This window comes from Lissotriton vulgaris, chromosome 3_1 (genome assembly GCF_964263255.1).
Source record: "Lissotriton vulgaris chromosome 3_1, aLisVul1.2, whole genome shotgun sequence".
In the NCBI taxonomy this organism is placed as follows: domain Eukaryota; kingdom Metazoa; phylum Chordata; class Amphibia; order Caudata; family Salamandridae; genus Lissotriton; species Lissotriton vulgaris.
This window is the reverse complement of record NC_141689.1, coordinates 477,036,207-477,054,354: the sequence shown is the minus strand read 5'-3', so window position 1 is coordinate 477,054,354 and position 18,148 is coordinate 477,036,207. Positions and strand designations below refer to the sequence as shown.

Sequence of the window (18,148 nt, the reverse complement as noted above, 5' to 3'; positions counted from 1 at the left end):
GAGAGTGATTAAGAACTGCAAAAAGAGAGCCAGGAACCAAAACCGTGAAAGTCTTCTGGAGACCAATCCAAGAGCTCAAGATCAAGATCTAATGACCTGTGTCACGACATATAGTCCGGCTTCCAACCAAATCAAGAAAATAATTAATAAACATTGGCGAATCCTAACCTCGGCGAACCTGTCATGGCCTAAACCGAGATTTTCCAACAAACGGACCCAGAATCTCAAGGATATTTTAGTCCACACCAGACCTCAACCTGAGCAACGAATGAAACAAACACAACTTTGGGACCTTCCACCTGTCCAAGGTCACTTCCCCTGTGGAAGTTGTTCGGTGTGTCATTTGACAACTACAACAAAAATGATTCAACTATTACCAGATCTGAAATGGTATATTAAAGCCCACACAAATTGCAATTCCAGTCACGTGATCTATATGATCACGTGCCCCTGTAGCATGCATTACATTGGAATGACATGCAGGAAGATACGACAAAGGATCTGTGAACACAGAAGTAATGTGAAGTGTAAGAAAGCTATGACAAAAATGGCCAATCACTATCTGGAGAAGGGACACACTGTGGAAGACCTCAGATGGGTTATCTTAGAGACTCTGAGCATTAAAGATCACAATGCGGAACGCATCTTGTTCGAAAAGGAACAGAGATGGGTTCACCGTCTGAGAACAGACCAATGGGGACTGAATGACAACGTCCCTTGGCTGAGCTTGAATAGATGAACCATTCCCCTATAAATCCTTCTGGATACTGTGATTATAGCAATAGTCTAAATGACCTTCAACATCTGAATACAATCAGATTAATTAAGAATACTGAAAGTTCTAATAATCACAAACCACCATTTCATCATCCTTTATGAACTCGTAAAATAACCCCCACCACCCATAAAGTTGTTAATCACAACAATACGGGAGTCTTTCTTCACCAACAGTCCCTTTGGTGATATCAATCCTCCCGTTAAAAAACTACTGCTGGTCTGTATAAATTCACCACTGTTCTGTGCAATAGGGTTTCAATGTTAAATTATACCTCACGATTAATATCGCATTAATTACATTTGCCATAATCTCTGTACATTTACCAAAATCCTTTTTTTATACCAGCGGTGATTCCGCGACTTTCCTCACAGTCTTTCTCCTCTTTCCACACTGAGAGTCGAGCATTTAACCCGGTAACGCTGGCTACTGCCATATCCGGGACCGCGAGAGGAAGAGACAGCACAAGCTGCGTGTTCGAGAGCGGAGCAATGAGGTATGGCGCAGATAGACCAGGCGACCAGGATACTGAATGGAGATAAGTACTCACCCGCTCCCTTACTTAAAAAACCTACTTCTATCTTTGTAGAAGCCCCTCCTTCCAACCTCTGGGTACCCGTTTGAGACGGTAACAATTTAGCTGATGAAAGGTATGTACCACGAGTATTATTTTGGCATGTAGGGGCACTTTTATCAAGAACGAATCACAACAGTTCCCTTTTTCTGTTGTTACATATGATAACAGTTTGAAACCCCAATAAAATAGCGGTGACCATACAGACAGCTATACAAGTAATAACAGTAAGCATTACTACTTCACAATGACTCCTTTTTAGTCCAGACCTTTGTACACCTTATTAAGCAACACGCTTTGAGAGAACTCTAGGAAACCTCACAACTTTAGAGTTACCTCTACCTCCTGCTGTATATCATTGGAGGTTCCCATTTCATTGTTTGTTTACCAGTATGAGTATGTGGTTGATGTCCCCTAGAGATAGGGAGTCCTACAGCGAATTTTTTTACTTTTGACTTAAAACTTTTTAAACTATATTTGACTCGTGCACAAATCCTTATGACCCACACCCTAGCAATGCAATTTTTGTTTCACCCACAGGTCCAATTTTGACCTTCATTAAAGAGTAGACTTCTGTCACTCTCTACACAGAACTCACCTGGTCCTGAAGAAAGCCGTACCGACCCCTTGGGCAATAAGGCTGAAACATGTCGACCATTGTTTGAATACTGGAGGATTGAATATGTGTGAAACCTAACCATTTCTTTAACGTATTCTGTCATATCCTCAGCCACCAATTCAATCCCGGACAATAAAATCATATTCCTCCCGGCATGATTGGATTGTTTTAAATATATTCACTCACACTTCACCTATAATCACTGATCACTACTGTTTTAACCTAGGGTGTTCTCCTCCAGGTGGAGGGTGCATACCAACTGACCCCATGATTCTGCACAGACGTGTAAACGAAGGCGGAGAACCAAGATATACCGCCCATACCACCATGACTACACGTGTATGAGGGTCTTTTACCAAGGGTCATTCCAGTTAGAACTGTACCCAGGTTACACAGGACAAGTGATCCCCCCTCCCCCCCTTCTTGATTAGCAGTACAGCTCATGGACAGTCAGGACAGGATAACCCCAGAATTTGGATCAGGACATGGTTCACCAAAGGGTACGACCAACACCCGCAGCTTCGGTTGCCATGCCTGCGCTACTCCCTCTCTGCAAGGAATCAGCCAATAACCCCGATTGGGTTCTCGACCTCCCAGCAAAGTGCTTCGCCAGCACTTAAGGTTTCCCAAAACCCCGAGTGGGTCTGTGGAAATTCGGACAGAGTGCTCCGCAGCTCTCTGTATCAGTCACCTATAGAGTACGTTGGGTCAGTGACAGGTCAGCTATTTGGACAAGTCGGACAATTTCTCTAGCTAAACCTAGGCTAGTTATACTGTTTTTCGGGTCAGTGTACCACCCCCAAATGTTGCAAGTGTAAGGATCCCCAATGCTGATTGGACAAAGGAGGAGGTTAAGTCATCATACTACCTACATTTTAGACTTTCTCAGGCTTAATATTCAGTTTTCTTACCCACCCCTTAAATTCTAGTTTCCCATAGCATATGTTTTACAGAGAACAATAGAGCATACAGCAGTCTATTACAAATGTAACAAATTCAGGTACAGTTCAGCTTCGTCCTGCTGGGTTACAGGTCGATTCCCAGGAGCATCTTGGGCGAGGCTGCCAGCTGGCTGGGTTCCACTGCATGGTTTTCTTTTCCCCCAACACGTGACTGGTACCATACGGGCTTCCAAGATGGGGTAGTAAGCACCTCCCAGGCCCAAAGAATACGATACATGAAAAGTAATCGAAAACAATTTAGAAACACAGAATAAAAGATTACACTGTATACCATGAAATGGCTATACTATATCCCTTACTTTATAATATCTATTGCATATGGGTAAGTTCAGAACAAACAGCTTTGCGAAAGCGGCAATACAAGCTTACAGCATGTGAGAACACAAAGCAGCCATTTTAGCTGTATTGCGCCTGAGCAACAAATTCCCACCAGAACTGCGAGTACGTCACATCACATGGGTAGGACCGACGCATGTGCAGACTAAATTCCTGCGTAGCAGCGGCCATTTTACTGCAAGCGTATTACAATTTGTAAACACATAGGCAAGCTTCACTGGGACACATCATGTACTGTCGAAATGTGCAAAATTAGTAAGACAAACATGTTGATTAGTTAATTAGAGTTATTCGAGGTTCATGAATACAAGCAAGTCGCCTAATGTGCGAATCCTTGCTCCATCAGTAAGACATTACTGTTTTAGCTAATCAATTTCGGACTGTCAGGGTGAGCCCTCAAAGTCACTAAATTAACCTGAGGTCAACCTCCTTGTAGCTATGGCATAGAGGAGACAGGTTTAATTTGCAGCAATGTGTATAGTTTATATGCAGTAATAAACAGTAAAAATTTGAAAATGCTATAATTATTAAAATTTCAAAATGAATTAGAATAATAGAGTAAAATTTCATAAACAACACCAGCATGACCAAACTCCAATGAGGGGAACAGGAGATATGATTTTTTTTTTAAAGTAGAAATAGTGTCAAGGAGCACAAAGTACCAATGATAGCCAATGGTTGTGGTAGAACAGAACCTAGGCCTGATTTGACACTGACTGCTTTGGAACCTGGGTGGATACACTACCAGGTTCATTATGGCCAAAGATTTTACCTTCTGACTTTAGTCCTTTCAAATCTAAATTCACCACAGGAATACACTTCTAAAGCCCCAAGCACCAGTTTATATTAATTTTATGCTGATCAACTGGGGAGTTGCAGGAAAAGACCCCTTGTAGCTTGTTGTAACCCCGTAGATGGAACAGGAGGCCAGCCTTGTCACCCTTGGTGTACCTTTCTTTCTCTTGGGTACAAGAGAGAAAGCAGGTCCAGTGCTTCCGGGCTCTTCTTAGATTACAGATGGCAGATTCATTCCTCTTCTGATCTTGCTTAGGTCCATGAGTGTTCTGAAGAGAGTTGGATGGAATGCTTGAATTGATCTTAGCCACTGGTAATTACTTGGGAGCGTCTCCCAGTCTATTGTTATTTTCCACACCTAATAACTCAGTTTGGACCCAGCCATATGCAAATCAATATTGACCCTCTTCCAATGGCAACACCCCAACCCGAACTGCCAGGCCTGAAGCAGAACACATGCAGCTCAGGTCCGCGTTTGTCATTGTTAGGGCTCATCTGCCAGGAATAGCTCGGTTCCAATGACACAGTGTGCATGAGACTGACGTATGGGCTCACATGTCCCACTTAGGGTGGCACTCTAACAAATACAAAAAAGTTACAGGATTATTATTTCTCAGTAATTCATATTTTACTGAAATATACTTGTAATGCATTGTTACACTTAGAAAACTCAACACTGATTACAAAAAGGAAACAATCCATAGTGTGGCAATCTCTAACAGCATAAACCATTCAAAAAATTAAATTAATCGACATAATGGGATATGAAGAATTACGAGCAGTAGGTTACGTCTATGAATTTCCCATGCCCAGCTCAGAATAAGTCACACGCCTTTTAAAGTAAAAAAGTGTTCCTTGCAAAAGATATCTTATGTTACTTTTAAAATGGTTCAGTTGGGCAATGGCTTCAAGTTTGTGCTGACTATATGTGTATTTCTTGTATTACCTGTTTTATTTTATTTGGTGTCTATGTAAAACACTACACGCTCTTAATACCTTCAAGCAAACGGTCCAAAGGTGGTGTTGGCCTGTATATTCCTTGGCTGATCAGCACAAGAGAGCTCCAGCATTGAAATAGGTAGACGAAGAGCTGGATACCGTTCTCTCTGAATCTTCCAGCAGTCCATCTGGTAGAGGGTAGCATGATATGAAAGCCTTTGTGGAAATAGTCATAGGGTGTAGTGCCGTAGCCAAAGCATTGGCTGATACTGTGAAGTCGTCTTATGTACCTAGCCAATGTTGATGCATTTAGAGCTGGTGCAATGTATTGATTATATGTATTTTAGCACCGTGACCTAAATCATATACAAGAAGAACAAGTAGATTTGTTCCTATTGATAAATCCCATTCATGTGTTTTAGTGAAATGTGATCCGCCTGCCATATCTGGCCACCAATCTTCAAATAAACTGATATTTACATGGAATCCAAGTAAAACATTACATGAATTACGTTACAAGGAAATATCATCCTTCTCCTGGAATTATGTAAGTAGATATACTGATATACAACTTTGTTTTACAGAAATGTATTTACCCAAAGCAACTGTACAATTATACAAAAGTAAGATAAATAGAAATGTAAGTAATCATAATTACCATTTTCAGCTAATTATGATTTGAACCTGGGTGTCTCTTTTCAGTGTTCACCCTGTTGACATTCAAGTGCTTATCTGGCTCACCAGTACTCAGACTTACTCTACACTGACCTTTCATTCCTGTCTAGTCTCCAATGCTGACTGGATGGCTGCCAATAAGTTGAAACTCAAATCTAATAAAACTGAGTTGGTGTATTTAGTATCTCCTCTCCATCTGGATGACTGTTTGGTGGTTGGCATGTCTTGGCTCTCTCCATCTGTATGATTGCTTGGTGGATGGTTTGTCTTGGCCCTCCGCCAGCTCAGTTCCTACTGCTCGCAGTCTTTGAGTATTGCTGAGTACACTCAAACACAGCAAGAGTGCTAAGTATGTCCCTTGTTAGTTTGCTCTGTCATTAATGCTAGTGCTTATATATTAATGAGCATTCAAGCTCACCTCATTGTGCTGCATCACTTATTATTCCAGAAGTATGCTGACAATACCCATTGCCACCTCAAACCAGGCTGCATAATTCTAGGAATCACTTAACAGGCATATTCTCTAGACCGCTACAGTAACTGTTTCACTTGAAGACTGTTATTTTGCTAGGAGAATGTATAGGAATGTGGCATCATGGTGCCTCTTAATCTTCGGCATGTGTAATTGAATATCACCAACCTAAACTGCACATTGGTGGAGTATATGATATGGCATGCATTTTTTAATGACAGTCTCTTGCTCCCAAACACAGAGATTTATGTTACTACAGTTGCACATGATACGTCAATGACAAGACACTCTGAGAAATGTAGTGTGGCATTATCTTAACTTTATATATAACATTTCTCATGTAATTATTGGGAACAGAATGTATACTATATTTTGTTGCTTGATGCCCTGGCCTTGATTTAGAATTTAGAATGTGGTGATGACTAAACAAATTGACTATTACTTTTATTGCTAGTGTTTCTTCTACTGTCATGCAATTGCAACTAGAGTTTTTGTTGTATGGGGGAAAAACAATACATTATTTTTTATAATACAGATTTTTTGGGTAAAGTTCAATATTGGTTAGAAAGTAGAATTTCAATATAGGGGTTGATTACAATGCAGTCCAGAAAGGCTCCAAACGGGATTGGGATTTGGCAAATCAGATTTGGAACCTATGTTTCTGACCGAATTTGACAACTTTCCGGACGGCCGATTACAATCCAAGGAATCCATTCGGACTGTCCGAATTGGTTCCGAACAGCATTCGACAGCCCGAGTTGTTCAGAGCCGAATCGTACAGCTCTACGGACACGGTTTACAAACGAGCGATCATGATGACTGATTCAGAGAGCAGATCCAAATCGGTCTGACCGAGACGAAAAGGCTGTTGGAATCTGACTTTGGGGGCCTGTAACAGGCCCCAATTCACCCAAAGCCCTCCAGTTGGGGCCCGTGAGGGTACACATGGGACTCCATCTTTACCACCATGCAGAGTGTGGCAGGCACCATGGGGTGCCCGTCACAGGGTGTATGGTTTTCCTCAACAACCCCTTTTTGCAATGGGAGCCTGTGTTTTTGTTCGGAATACAGGCTCACAGTGAAGTCAAAGGGAGCCAGACCGAACAATGTACCAAAGCATTGTAATCGGTCGGTCGGACTCACAGAACCCGATTCATTCAGAAATTATTCCGAAACTGATTCGGTCGAAAGAGTTTCCAAACAAGATCGTAATCGGTCCCGTAGTCTTTAAAGATAATCGATATTGAAGTCTGTTGTTTTTGTCTATACTTACTTGTACATTTATTCTAATAAAATGATGGGCACATTGTTCTGTCTCTGAAAAGGCTTGGAGAATCCAAGGCATATTGACTTCTGTCTTAAAACACGATGAGAAGTGAATTTTGAGTTCTCCTCTACATTTCAATATGAAGCTGGTGGTAATATATAGGCGTAGTTTTAGTTAGGCCAGCAGTTCCATAGGAAATACCTTTTTTGGTTTAAATCACCTTGCCACCTTAGACCTTGTGAGGGGGTCCCAAAATTAATTTGAAAAAATTTGAAAGCTGCCATTCTGCAGGACTCCTGCAGGATCGCGGTTTTAATAAGAAAGCGCTGTCTGCATATACGTCCACATCCATTAGATTGAGGGCAGATTGTGCAGAACTCCTACAAGATGCTAGCCTTCCCACATTAGCATTGGAGGACCAGTAGAAGCTGGACAAAGATGTCTCCGCCGAGGAAATAGCGGCACGATTAGAGCCCTGCAGTCGGGCAAGGCTGCCAGACCTATGGTGCCTTAGAGCACATGAGTATTTTTGATTAATTCGATTAATTTGTTGAGACATTTGTGTCTGTTGTTGTGCTCCATGTAGGTTGTGGTTATCCATAGCCTTCACAGTTTAATAGACCTAATGGTCTGCCAGCTGAACTATACAAGGAAGTCGCAACGTTGGTGGCTCCACATATTCTTGGTATGTTCCGGGAGTCATTTGAACGGTGCAGTTTACGAGTAGGCCAGTAGCTAGCCACGGTGGTGGTCATCCCAAAGCAGGGCAAACCCCTGGCGGAATGTACTTCCTATAGGCAAATCTCACTGCTAAACAGTGAAGCAAAGGTGCTGGCCAAGGTTTTAGGGACCAGACTCAAGAGAGTGATAACTTGCATAATTCACCCCAAACAATTGGGCTTTATGCGCCATAGAATCACTAGACTTAACTTGAGATGCCCATACTGGGTATTGCACATTACTAGGTGTAAGCTGGAAGAGTATGAGGTGCTCCGGTCATTAGACGCTCATATGGCATTTTATAGTATCGAATGGCCATACCTGTTTGCTGTATTGGAGCATTTTGGTTTTGGTCCTTGGTTTTGTGCTTGGGTTATGAACCCTATGGCCACGGTGAGGGTGAGCGGAGTGATGTCTAGGCAGGTGGTGCTTTACAAGGGTACAAGCAAGGGGGCTCCCTCTCCCCCATGTTTGCAGTGTCCAAGGGAGCCCACCCCTTGGTTCCCTGCCCAACGTGGCCCCTGCAGGTAAGAGTGGTGAGGCAGGCTGGGAGGGATTTCGAGAGACGACCAGGAGAGAAAATTAAAATATTTATTTAATTTTCCCTTGTGATCGTCTCTCGAAATCCACCCCCAGCCGGCCCCACCGCTTTTACTTGCAGAGACCACGGCAGTTTCTGCCAGGGAGAGTGCGGGCATTCCCTGCCCAAAAACTCGAGGTCTGGGAATTCCACTTTACTCCCGTTCAGCAGTAGCAGTAGAAAAATGCTGCTCATGCTGGGGCGAGAGCACAGGAAAGGTGCCAGCTCCTGCAGCACCCATCTACCTGGGGAGCTGGCAGGGCTGAGGGGGGCCATTGTTCTCCCCAAGGCCCACAATCTAGTGTTTTGTTGATGCCCCAGTTGGGCATTGGGGCTTCCACATGAGACCACACAGAGTCCTAATGAACACCTAGAGCATTAAGTGATGTTAATGTTAGGTTAGACACATGAGACCACACTGAGTCCTAATGAACACCTAGAGCACTAAGTGATGTTATAGTTAGGTTAGACGCTAAGATCTTAACCTTTGTTACAAGAAAACCTAGACATTCACTGAAATTCCCAATGCTTTAAGTGACGTTATTGTATGGTGTTAGAATGAGACACAAGCTAACCTTAAAAAACAAAAAACACTGAGATGCAGCAGTTACAGTTTAGTGAATTAACTCTAACTTGCACCCCATCATGCACTGCTTATGACCTCGGTGAGTATATATCTATATCTACATATATAGACATGGTTAGGATTGTTTATAACACCATAACGTATGTTTTTAAAAAATCATCTGAAATTCACTCACAAAATACAGACTGATCATACACATAAGTAAGATGTTCATGCTGCATTGCAGCAAACACAATACGGTGGAGGGGGACCTGGGGGAGATTTAAAGACCAGGCTCTGGGTACTATCCCCAACAGAACCAATAAACAACAAAGGTACCAGAGGGTCTCAGGTAAAAGTGCCCATAAACACAAAAAAAACAGTCAAGAACTCACCCTTACAACCAGGTTATGTCACAGAGAGCTCTCCGTGGATGAGGAAAAATACCCATCAGTCACCATTCGGATCCGCCCTTCATCATTTGGGATTTTATCCGTACCACCCGTCAGAGAATTTTGGTACTCTCCTAGGAGGTCAACCCGGTGGTAGGGGGTAGCCTCACTAGAGTAGAGAGATGACAGTGTGGTATACCACTCGATGTAGGTGAGTGGTGGAAAAAGATGGGACTGGGGTGTGCAGTGCAATAGAAGGTGTAAAGAAGATCTAAGCAGACAACTTGTGGCTCGCAACTACCCACCCAAACTAGTGAAGAGATCTATGAAAAGGGCAAAGAACAACAACCGGGAAGCCCTTTTGGAACCGAGACCTCCCAAACCTGATCTAGATCGGCTCACGTTTGTCCATACATTTGGGAGTCTTTCAAATGGCATTCAGAGGGCGGTTAAGAAGCACTGGCCTATATTGAACTCCGGGCGCCTTACGCTTCCCCGCCCGCTTGTCTCTTTTAAGAGGGGCCCAAATCTAAGGGACCGACTGGTTCACACCAGGCCACGTGAGGAAATGCCCAGAGCGGTTGGCACATTGTGGAACCTACCTCCTGTTCAGGGGCATCACCCCTGTGGCAGTTGCCAGGTCTGTGCACAGACTAAGAAGTCGCTGGAAATAGATATAGGAACCACCAGACCGTGGAAGCAAGTTAAGTTTACCAACTGCAACAGTGACCACGTGATTTATCTTATTACCTGCCCATGTGGTTACAGGTACGTGGACATGACAACAAGGAAGGTCCGCATACGTATTTCGGAGCACAAGAGCACGATCCGGTGTGCGAGACAAGCCACCAAACTGACTGCCCATTTTCTTGAAGCCAAACATCAAGCCACAGAATTTCAATGGACTGTCCTCGAACAGCCGTTCATCCCCGCGCACACCACAGACGTGGCTAATTATTTGCTCAGAAAAGAACAGAGATGGGTCCTCAAACTGAAGACACACAGAGAGGGACTGAATGACGAAATTCCCTGGTCTTCTCTGTGATCGCAATACTGTCTTGCCAGAGCTCTGTTTAATACTGTACTGCTTGTATGATTTGTAGCTAGAGGGAGATAGTTACACCAGTCCCTCGGAGAATATTACATCAAGCCCTTAGGCCTCTGTTCATATGGGTGAATCATGGGCCATCTTATGCATCTTTCATACTTGGCCTCAAACCAACACCCTAGGGTGATACTCTGTTTTCTGCTAGGTCTTCAGCTGAAACATGTTCTGTAGCTCTAACATCTGCCCAGTAACTATAGTATGTTGACTAGACATCCTGTAATTTAGCTAAATACCCTGTCTGTCTTAGGTACTCAGCGCTTTAAGATTGTTAGCGCCTATTTTTTGGTTACTAATATCATGCCCTCGTTACAAGTGTTAGATCCCTCTTTACCTGCAACCAGTATAGGTTGACTAGACACGCTATTCCTGGACTAGATACGTTATAGTCCATTAAGTGCCCCATTCGGTCTGAGACAGATAGCGCAATTACATCATTAGCGCATTGCATCTACATCGAATGTAGTTAACATCTCTGTGCATTTCTAGCACGTGTCACTACCTTGTTTGTGTGTTTCTGTTTGCCCCCGTCGCTTTGGAGACGGAGGCGGGCCTGGTAACGAACAACCGATATGACACCCAATAGACGTTAAGCTCATTTGTCATCCAATAGGAGCAATGTCCTAGACGGGGTTTTGCCCAATTGGAACACGCGAGTTATACGCGTCACACCGCCGCGCTCCCAATAGCGGCGCTGGTGTGATTGTACCTTCGCCTTGTCTGCTGCTGATTGGGCTAACTCGGCAGCACACAGTTGCACCATTTTACGGGAACAAATGCCGATCAGCAGACACGAGTGAGTACCCCACGTGACCTTTTCTCCAATTACGGCAAGGTTTATTAACACTCCCCCACCACCTGTCGGTACCTCCCCAGATGGCCAGGACGCCGGCCAGGAGTACCGACGGTTAGGTGAGGTGAACCCACACGCCATTGCTATCATATTTACAACAGGGCTGTCTACCTACGCTGGGCTCGCCTGTTTTAACATCCAGTTACTCGGATTGGTCTAGATGACCATTTATTCTCTGCTATTGTTAGCTTTGGGAGCCTTGTCTATATTGCGTGCATTTTATGTGTTAATGTGTGTATTACATGTTTTCTAGAGCGGTGCTTCATTTTCCCCTGAGCCACAGCCAGGTGGGGTGAGGCCATCTGACCTTACATGTTAAGGTAAGAGTTCACTAGCATTTGGTATAACAAACTTTTGACCCAAATGTACCTAATTCTCGTTTGCATTCAGGTAGTGCATTTTTTAATAAATAGTTTAGTTTAAATCCAAATCATACTTGATGGTTGGACCACTCAGCCCATATATCATTTTAAAACCTTCTCCTCACTTTCTTCCCACAGTGTCTTGCACAGATAGTAAGGACACCCAGAACGTACAGGTGACTGTATGCACTTGTTTTGTTTCTAGGGTGCGACTTTGTTCACTTGGTGTAGTAGCTTTTATATTTTAGTTTTTGGTCCTGAAGAAAGCATTGACAAAATCAGTCCTTTAAATGCTGAAACTAGTCGACCATCTCTTGTCCTGAGGCTGTCCACATAATTAGACAGTCAGCGGGCGCACTGTTTTTAACATTGGTATGGCAAGCACAATTGAAATAAATCTTTGTTTGGTGCTTATTCTTAACCAATTTTAAACCCACTTCTTTTGGTTTCTCTCCTTTACACCTTCTATTGCACTGCACACCCCAGTCCCATCTTTTTCCACCACTCACCTACATCGAGTGGTATACCACACTGTCATCTCTCTACTCTAGTGAGGCTACCCCCTACCACCGGGTTGACCTCCTAGGAGAGTACCAAAATTCTCTGACGGGTGGTACGGATAAAATCCCAAATGATGAAGGGCGGATCCGAATGGTGACTAATGGGTATTTTTCCTCATCCACGGAGAGCTCTCTGTGACATAACCTGGTTGTAAGGGTGAGTTCTTGACTGTTTTTTTTGTGTTTATGGGCACTTTTACCTGAGACCCTCTGGTACCTTTGTTGTTTATTCATGCTGCATTGCAACAATTCCTGATACAACAATAAAGTAGACTAGAGCACGGTAATTATCCCCACTTCAGGTGTCATTTTTTTTAAAATATGTTTTTATTGATTTTAACCCTCACAACAACAAACAGATCCTACATCTTTACCAATTCCTCATAGTCCTTATGGTCACAGTCCCATTAGTCAATCCAGTTTCAATACAGTTTCGAATTTAACTTGACTCTATTCTGTGGTTCATCCCCGCGGTTTTGATACGCATACATCCTGCAGTATACTAGCAAATATCTGTAGTAGATTATTAATAATGGTTACGCAGTCCATGACCATTAAACAATATAACCTAATAATAAAACAGCCACCCCCCTCCCACCCCACCCACTGCCACCGGTGTGTCCCTACTCTCAGCTGCTGTTGCAATTTAGAACAAGAACTTCATTCAGCAGTAATAAACATGTCACCATTAATACGGTGTTTCTCAATCTCAATTTGCATTATTTTAAGTACCCCACATCATGTTTGCGCCCGGGGTATGCTTCGGGGTAAGCCCGTTGATGCACTCAGGACCGAGTTGGTATCTGTATCCCTCTCTGACGCCTGCAGTGACTGTTCCAAAGCCTCCCACGCCCTTGCAGACTCCAGCACCTTATCGTTATCCATCCGTTTTGCCTGCTGGTGTCTGACTATACTTTCACTTGTTGCCCATTTAATTAGTTCTGCCTTCCATCTCCTAATGCTAGGCTCTCCACTCGATTTCCAGTGCGCTGTAATATCCCTCTTTGCCAACAATAATCCCAGGTCCACCCACTTCAGGTGTCATCTCCCTCAAATAACAAAAGTAATTTCTTATATATTATAATGACACTAATAGATCCCCAGATACCTGTGGATCACTAGGTTCTTAACACCTTGGCTGCTAGGTGTTTTTACCTCCTGTGCTGATCTTGGATGATTCCCATTGTTCATGACGAGCTCAGCTCGTCATCAGCACAGCTCAACCGTGCCTCATGACGAGCTGAGCTCGTCATGAGCATGGAAGGTTAAATACCTTTAATGTTGCAGATATCAGGCAGGCCTTTGATTCAATGTGTATTAAAGCTGGTCAGTGTCAGACTATCTGGAAAAAGTCTGCTTTTGGAGATTTGCAGCTTGACATCCTGGAGATCTGGGAGTAAAATAGCTTCTTGAAAGAATATGTATAGCATTCAGGTTCTTATTCTAAATTACAATATATTGGTGATTGGATTCCAGTACTGTCAAACATGTGGTTTGCGTTGTTTTCCAAGTAACCTGAACAAGCAAAGATGATCAAAGATGACCCAGGCATGAACAGACAATCCAGCTACCTTTACAGATTTGTGGCCACAATGATGCTTGGCTTGGATTACATGAAACTACAAGAGCACTATCTTCTAGACCTTTCAAGGTTTTGACTTGACAAGACTGAATTTCGCACTGCTTCCATATCCCACCACAATCATTCTCGGCCAGCTACACATGCCTCAGAGCATGAAAAAAAATCAACGCAGACAGCACCGTAAGTGATAGAGTGCCGTACCTACGAGAAGGCAAGACTTTATGACCTAGCTTGTAACAATGGTGCTGGATTAGGATTTGTAAATGTGTTTCGTAGAGCTGCAATCTGAGTGGTGCATGGAGTGACGAGTGTTATCTACAGAACTAGCCCCTCATTCGGAGATGCATGGCACAGGCTGCGAGCTAAAATCGAATGTGATTTTACTCTAACTGCAACATTCGCACAGAGCAAGGTGGGACATGCATGGACCCCGGGGTGGAGTAGGGGAGAGTGCCAAAGGGTGGAGGAGCAGGGCAAGGTTCTTTCTGGCATTATGTGCTCCCCGTCTGACAAAAAACGTGGAATGAGGCTTGACTGCTGCAGCAGGCAGCCACAGCTTCATGCAGTTTTACTGTGCAGAATTGCCCACAGTGTAAAATTGGGTCTAGTTCTCACCCACCCAGAACAAACTGGGGTGGAAAAACTCTCCCAATTGAAATTAGGCAGAACAGAATTCCATAAATTAATTCACTCCGCCTAATTTTTAATGAGAACCTTAATGCCAGTTTTGGGAATTGGATGCCCACATTAAGGACTAGTGGCAGCTTGCCCTGCTCTGCAACCTTCTTTGTTGTATTTTTTATTTGCAGAAGTGGAAGACACAGTAAGGAGTGGGTAGCCAGTGCACAGTTATTGTTGTTATATGACCAGTCAGAGGGCTTCATTGTCATGCAGCTGGATGTGAATGTCCATGATGCCGAAGACACGGAAAGTCAGATTGGGTCAATATGAGATTTGTCCGGACATACCAAAGCACACATGTGAATGGGTGAGGAAGAGAAAGTAAAGTGAAAAGGGAAAAGCAGCAATGGCTGCTGAACATTGCTTTGGCAGCTAAGAAGATACACACATCTAGTTGTCAACAAAATACAGTTATTTCTCGTCAGGACCGAAGAGAGCCAATAGTGTGAGTAACTCTGCTCACAATCTAGTTACTCACAACATCACAAACAAACTTTCTTCACTGCTGTGTCCATTAGCATGATTAACCAGATTCAAAATTAACTTATTCACTGCAGTGGGAAACAAATGTTGTCTCCCACTAAAGTAATTTCATAAAGGAAAGCATTGGCTTATCCAGTGCCAGTAACATATTCCCCCGTTAGAGCAGGTCTGGAGAACGTACAAATTTAGGTGCACTGGAATTTACATGTCTTAGCTCATCCTAGAATGAGATGCTGGTCCACGGCCTAGGCAACGCGTAACATGCTTCTATAGTTTGTCACATTTTGTGGGCCCCTTGCCAACTCCCTCGCGAAAAGCCTATGGTAACAGTGTGTTATACCATACACACCACCCAGCTCTCCATCCAGTCATGGCAGGAGGATTGCAGCAGTCAGACTCATACGTGTGTCCAACCACTCACATGCTGTGCTTTCTAAAAGCCACTTGTAACACTCTGCGCGTTATTTCATACCTCAAAGGATGTTAAACACCACATTAGAAGCTCCCTACTTCAAAATCAGCTTCCAAAGGATTCTCGGATTCGCCTTTTTTGCTCGTGACTGTAAAACTTTACTATCACAAAATTGCTCCTATTCAAGCTTTCTATTAAGAAATAGGAAGTGACACATTTGGTTCCTCCCAAGACATCATGGTCACACGCACAGTCTGCACTGTTGTCACTTCCCAACCTATCATGGCAGCATGCCTTTCTGTACATCTCTTCCCTTTTCACCTCCTTCCTGTTTCACAGTATAAAAGGAGCTGGGACTCTCACTACCATGTTTCACAATTGCTCCAGAAACTGTGGTGGTGATTTTCCCTCCTGGTTACTTACTTGATCCCGGTTACCTATGTTGTCCTGCTTCGTCTCCCGGATTTCTGCTCTGTCTCCTGTGCTCATGTCTTGGAATCCTTGCTTCATCTCCTGGAAGTCTACTCCTGCTTCATACACTCCTCATCTAGTCTGCTCCAAGTGTTGTAAGTGCCAAACACAGCACTGCTCTACTTTGGATACTCTGTCTGCCGTTTGCATTCTGCCTCAGGGCTTTTTCCTCCAACCAGTGACTCTTCAATGGCACTCTGATTGTTTACAAGTGATATTATTCCTAAGTAGTGAGCATCACAGAGGGTGAAGGAAGGATCACCTTTGTTTCCGGGGCATGACGAGAAAGAATGTGCGACCACTGTGTCCAGCAATTGACAGAATGGTATTTCGGCACAACACCATTAAGTCAATGATTCCATAGTTGAACAATATTACAAAAATGACTTCCCTGCCTAATTTTCCTTTGAGTGGCAGACACAGACAACCATAGCACCTGAGACTGCAGAAGAAATAGGTCTGATGGTGACAACTTCAGCAAAGGCAATCTACTCATGCATGCTAATTCAATGTCACACCTATATTTGTGGATGTGTGGGAGCGAGACTTTATACCCCCCTCTCCCACTAGAACCGACTAGATAGAAGGAGACGGACATTGGGAAAACCACCTATACCACGAATGACTCCAAAATATTATTTTGACTCTTAAGACTCAATTCCTTGCATCACAAAAAACGTATAAAGGAAACTCACTCGATTTAAACTTTGAAAAGGCCCCAGTTCAGCCATCCGCATGAGCAAATCGCACGGTGGCTGTACAGGGATCAGTAAGATAAATTGTCTCCAATGGTTGTAAGCCTAGAAGAAAATATACGAACGTCAGTGAACTCGAATATTGGTGTTCACCCTCAAGCAAGCAATTTGAATTTTCTTGAATGAATGATAACAAGGAACATTGATCAGGATGTAGTCATGCATACGAATGAAAAACAAAGGTTCAATATAGATGTGCTACGGACAGATTAAAAACTTTGGTATTGTGAGAATCTAAAAAGTTTATATTAGAGGAAAACACTCATTTAAAAAAATAATTAAATTGAGTTTTAAATTGAGTTGTAGATGTTGCCTGACCGGTTAGCTCATAAAAACCTGTTTGGCGAGCTTTAGAATTGCAAATTGCAATGAAATATCGAATCATACCTTGCTGCCTAGTTAAACACCATTTTTATGAAAAAACGCGGCTGACCCTGTGTCCCTCAGAACCTGGGTAGTTAATGATTAAATATAAAGTGGTTCTGTCGGGTGACAACACAAATAATTTGCAAATGCTATTACATTGCAATGAAGAAACCTCCCTCTGACAAAAACTCACAACAGGTTCTTACAATGAATGGAAAGAAAGCCTGTGTAAAGCTATAAATTAATTCAAAACAATTCAAAAATGACTGTCAATATATTGATAAAAGTGCAAAAAGTGACAATAGTGAATAGTGATCACGTGACAGAAGCAATATGTACAATAATGATGAGTTTCAATATAAACAATCTATACAAATATATACAAGTTTGATTTTCATAAAGGCCATCAGCTAGTATGATTTTTCAGAATCCTATTTGTTTCTGTCAGTTTGTTGGGATTCTGGAATTCTAAGGCCTCTAGGGAAATGTAAGAACCTGTTGTGAGTTTTTGTCAGAGGGAGGTTTCTTCATTGCATGTAATAGCATTTGTAAATTATTTGTGTTGTCACCCGACAGAACCACTTTATATTAGTTAAACACCATGACATCCTAATCTATGCTGCTCAGCTGATAACCTGCCTACGGTTCTCTAACCACACTTCTCCTGCTATTATATCTCCTAATTGGCTCCAAAATAGAGAATTCATTTTGTTTAAAATCATATGCCTTGTGGATTAAACTCTACATGGTGAAGCTCCGTCCTATCTCACCAAACTGCATCTGCCACATTGACTGACCAGATGCCAAAGGTCGGCCACTCAAACACAGCTTGCTCTACAACTTGTGA

At 43.0% G+C, this 18,148-nt stretch overlaps 1 protein-coding gene across 1 annotated transcript in view; it reads left to right on the top strand.

The window, feature by feature from the left end:
* LOC147726646 (interleukin-31 receptor subunit alpha-like) overlaps positions 1 to 18,148 on the top strand; it is a 672,471-nt gene that overhangs the window by 296,064 nt on the left and 358,259 nt on the right. Inside the window, exon 7 of the mRNA XM_086960699.1 lies at positions 5,423 to 5,547. Within this exon, the coding sequence (XP_086816825.1) occupies positions 5,423 to 5,547 (125 nt within the window). The remainder of the gene's footprint in view (positions 1 to 5,422; positions 5,548 to 18,148) is intronic.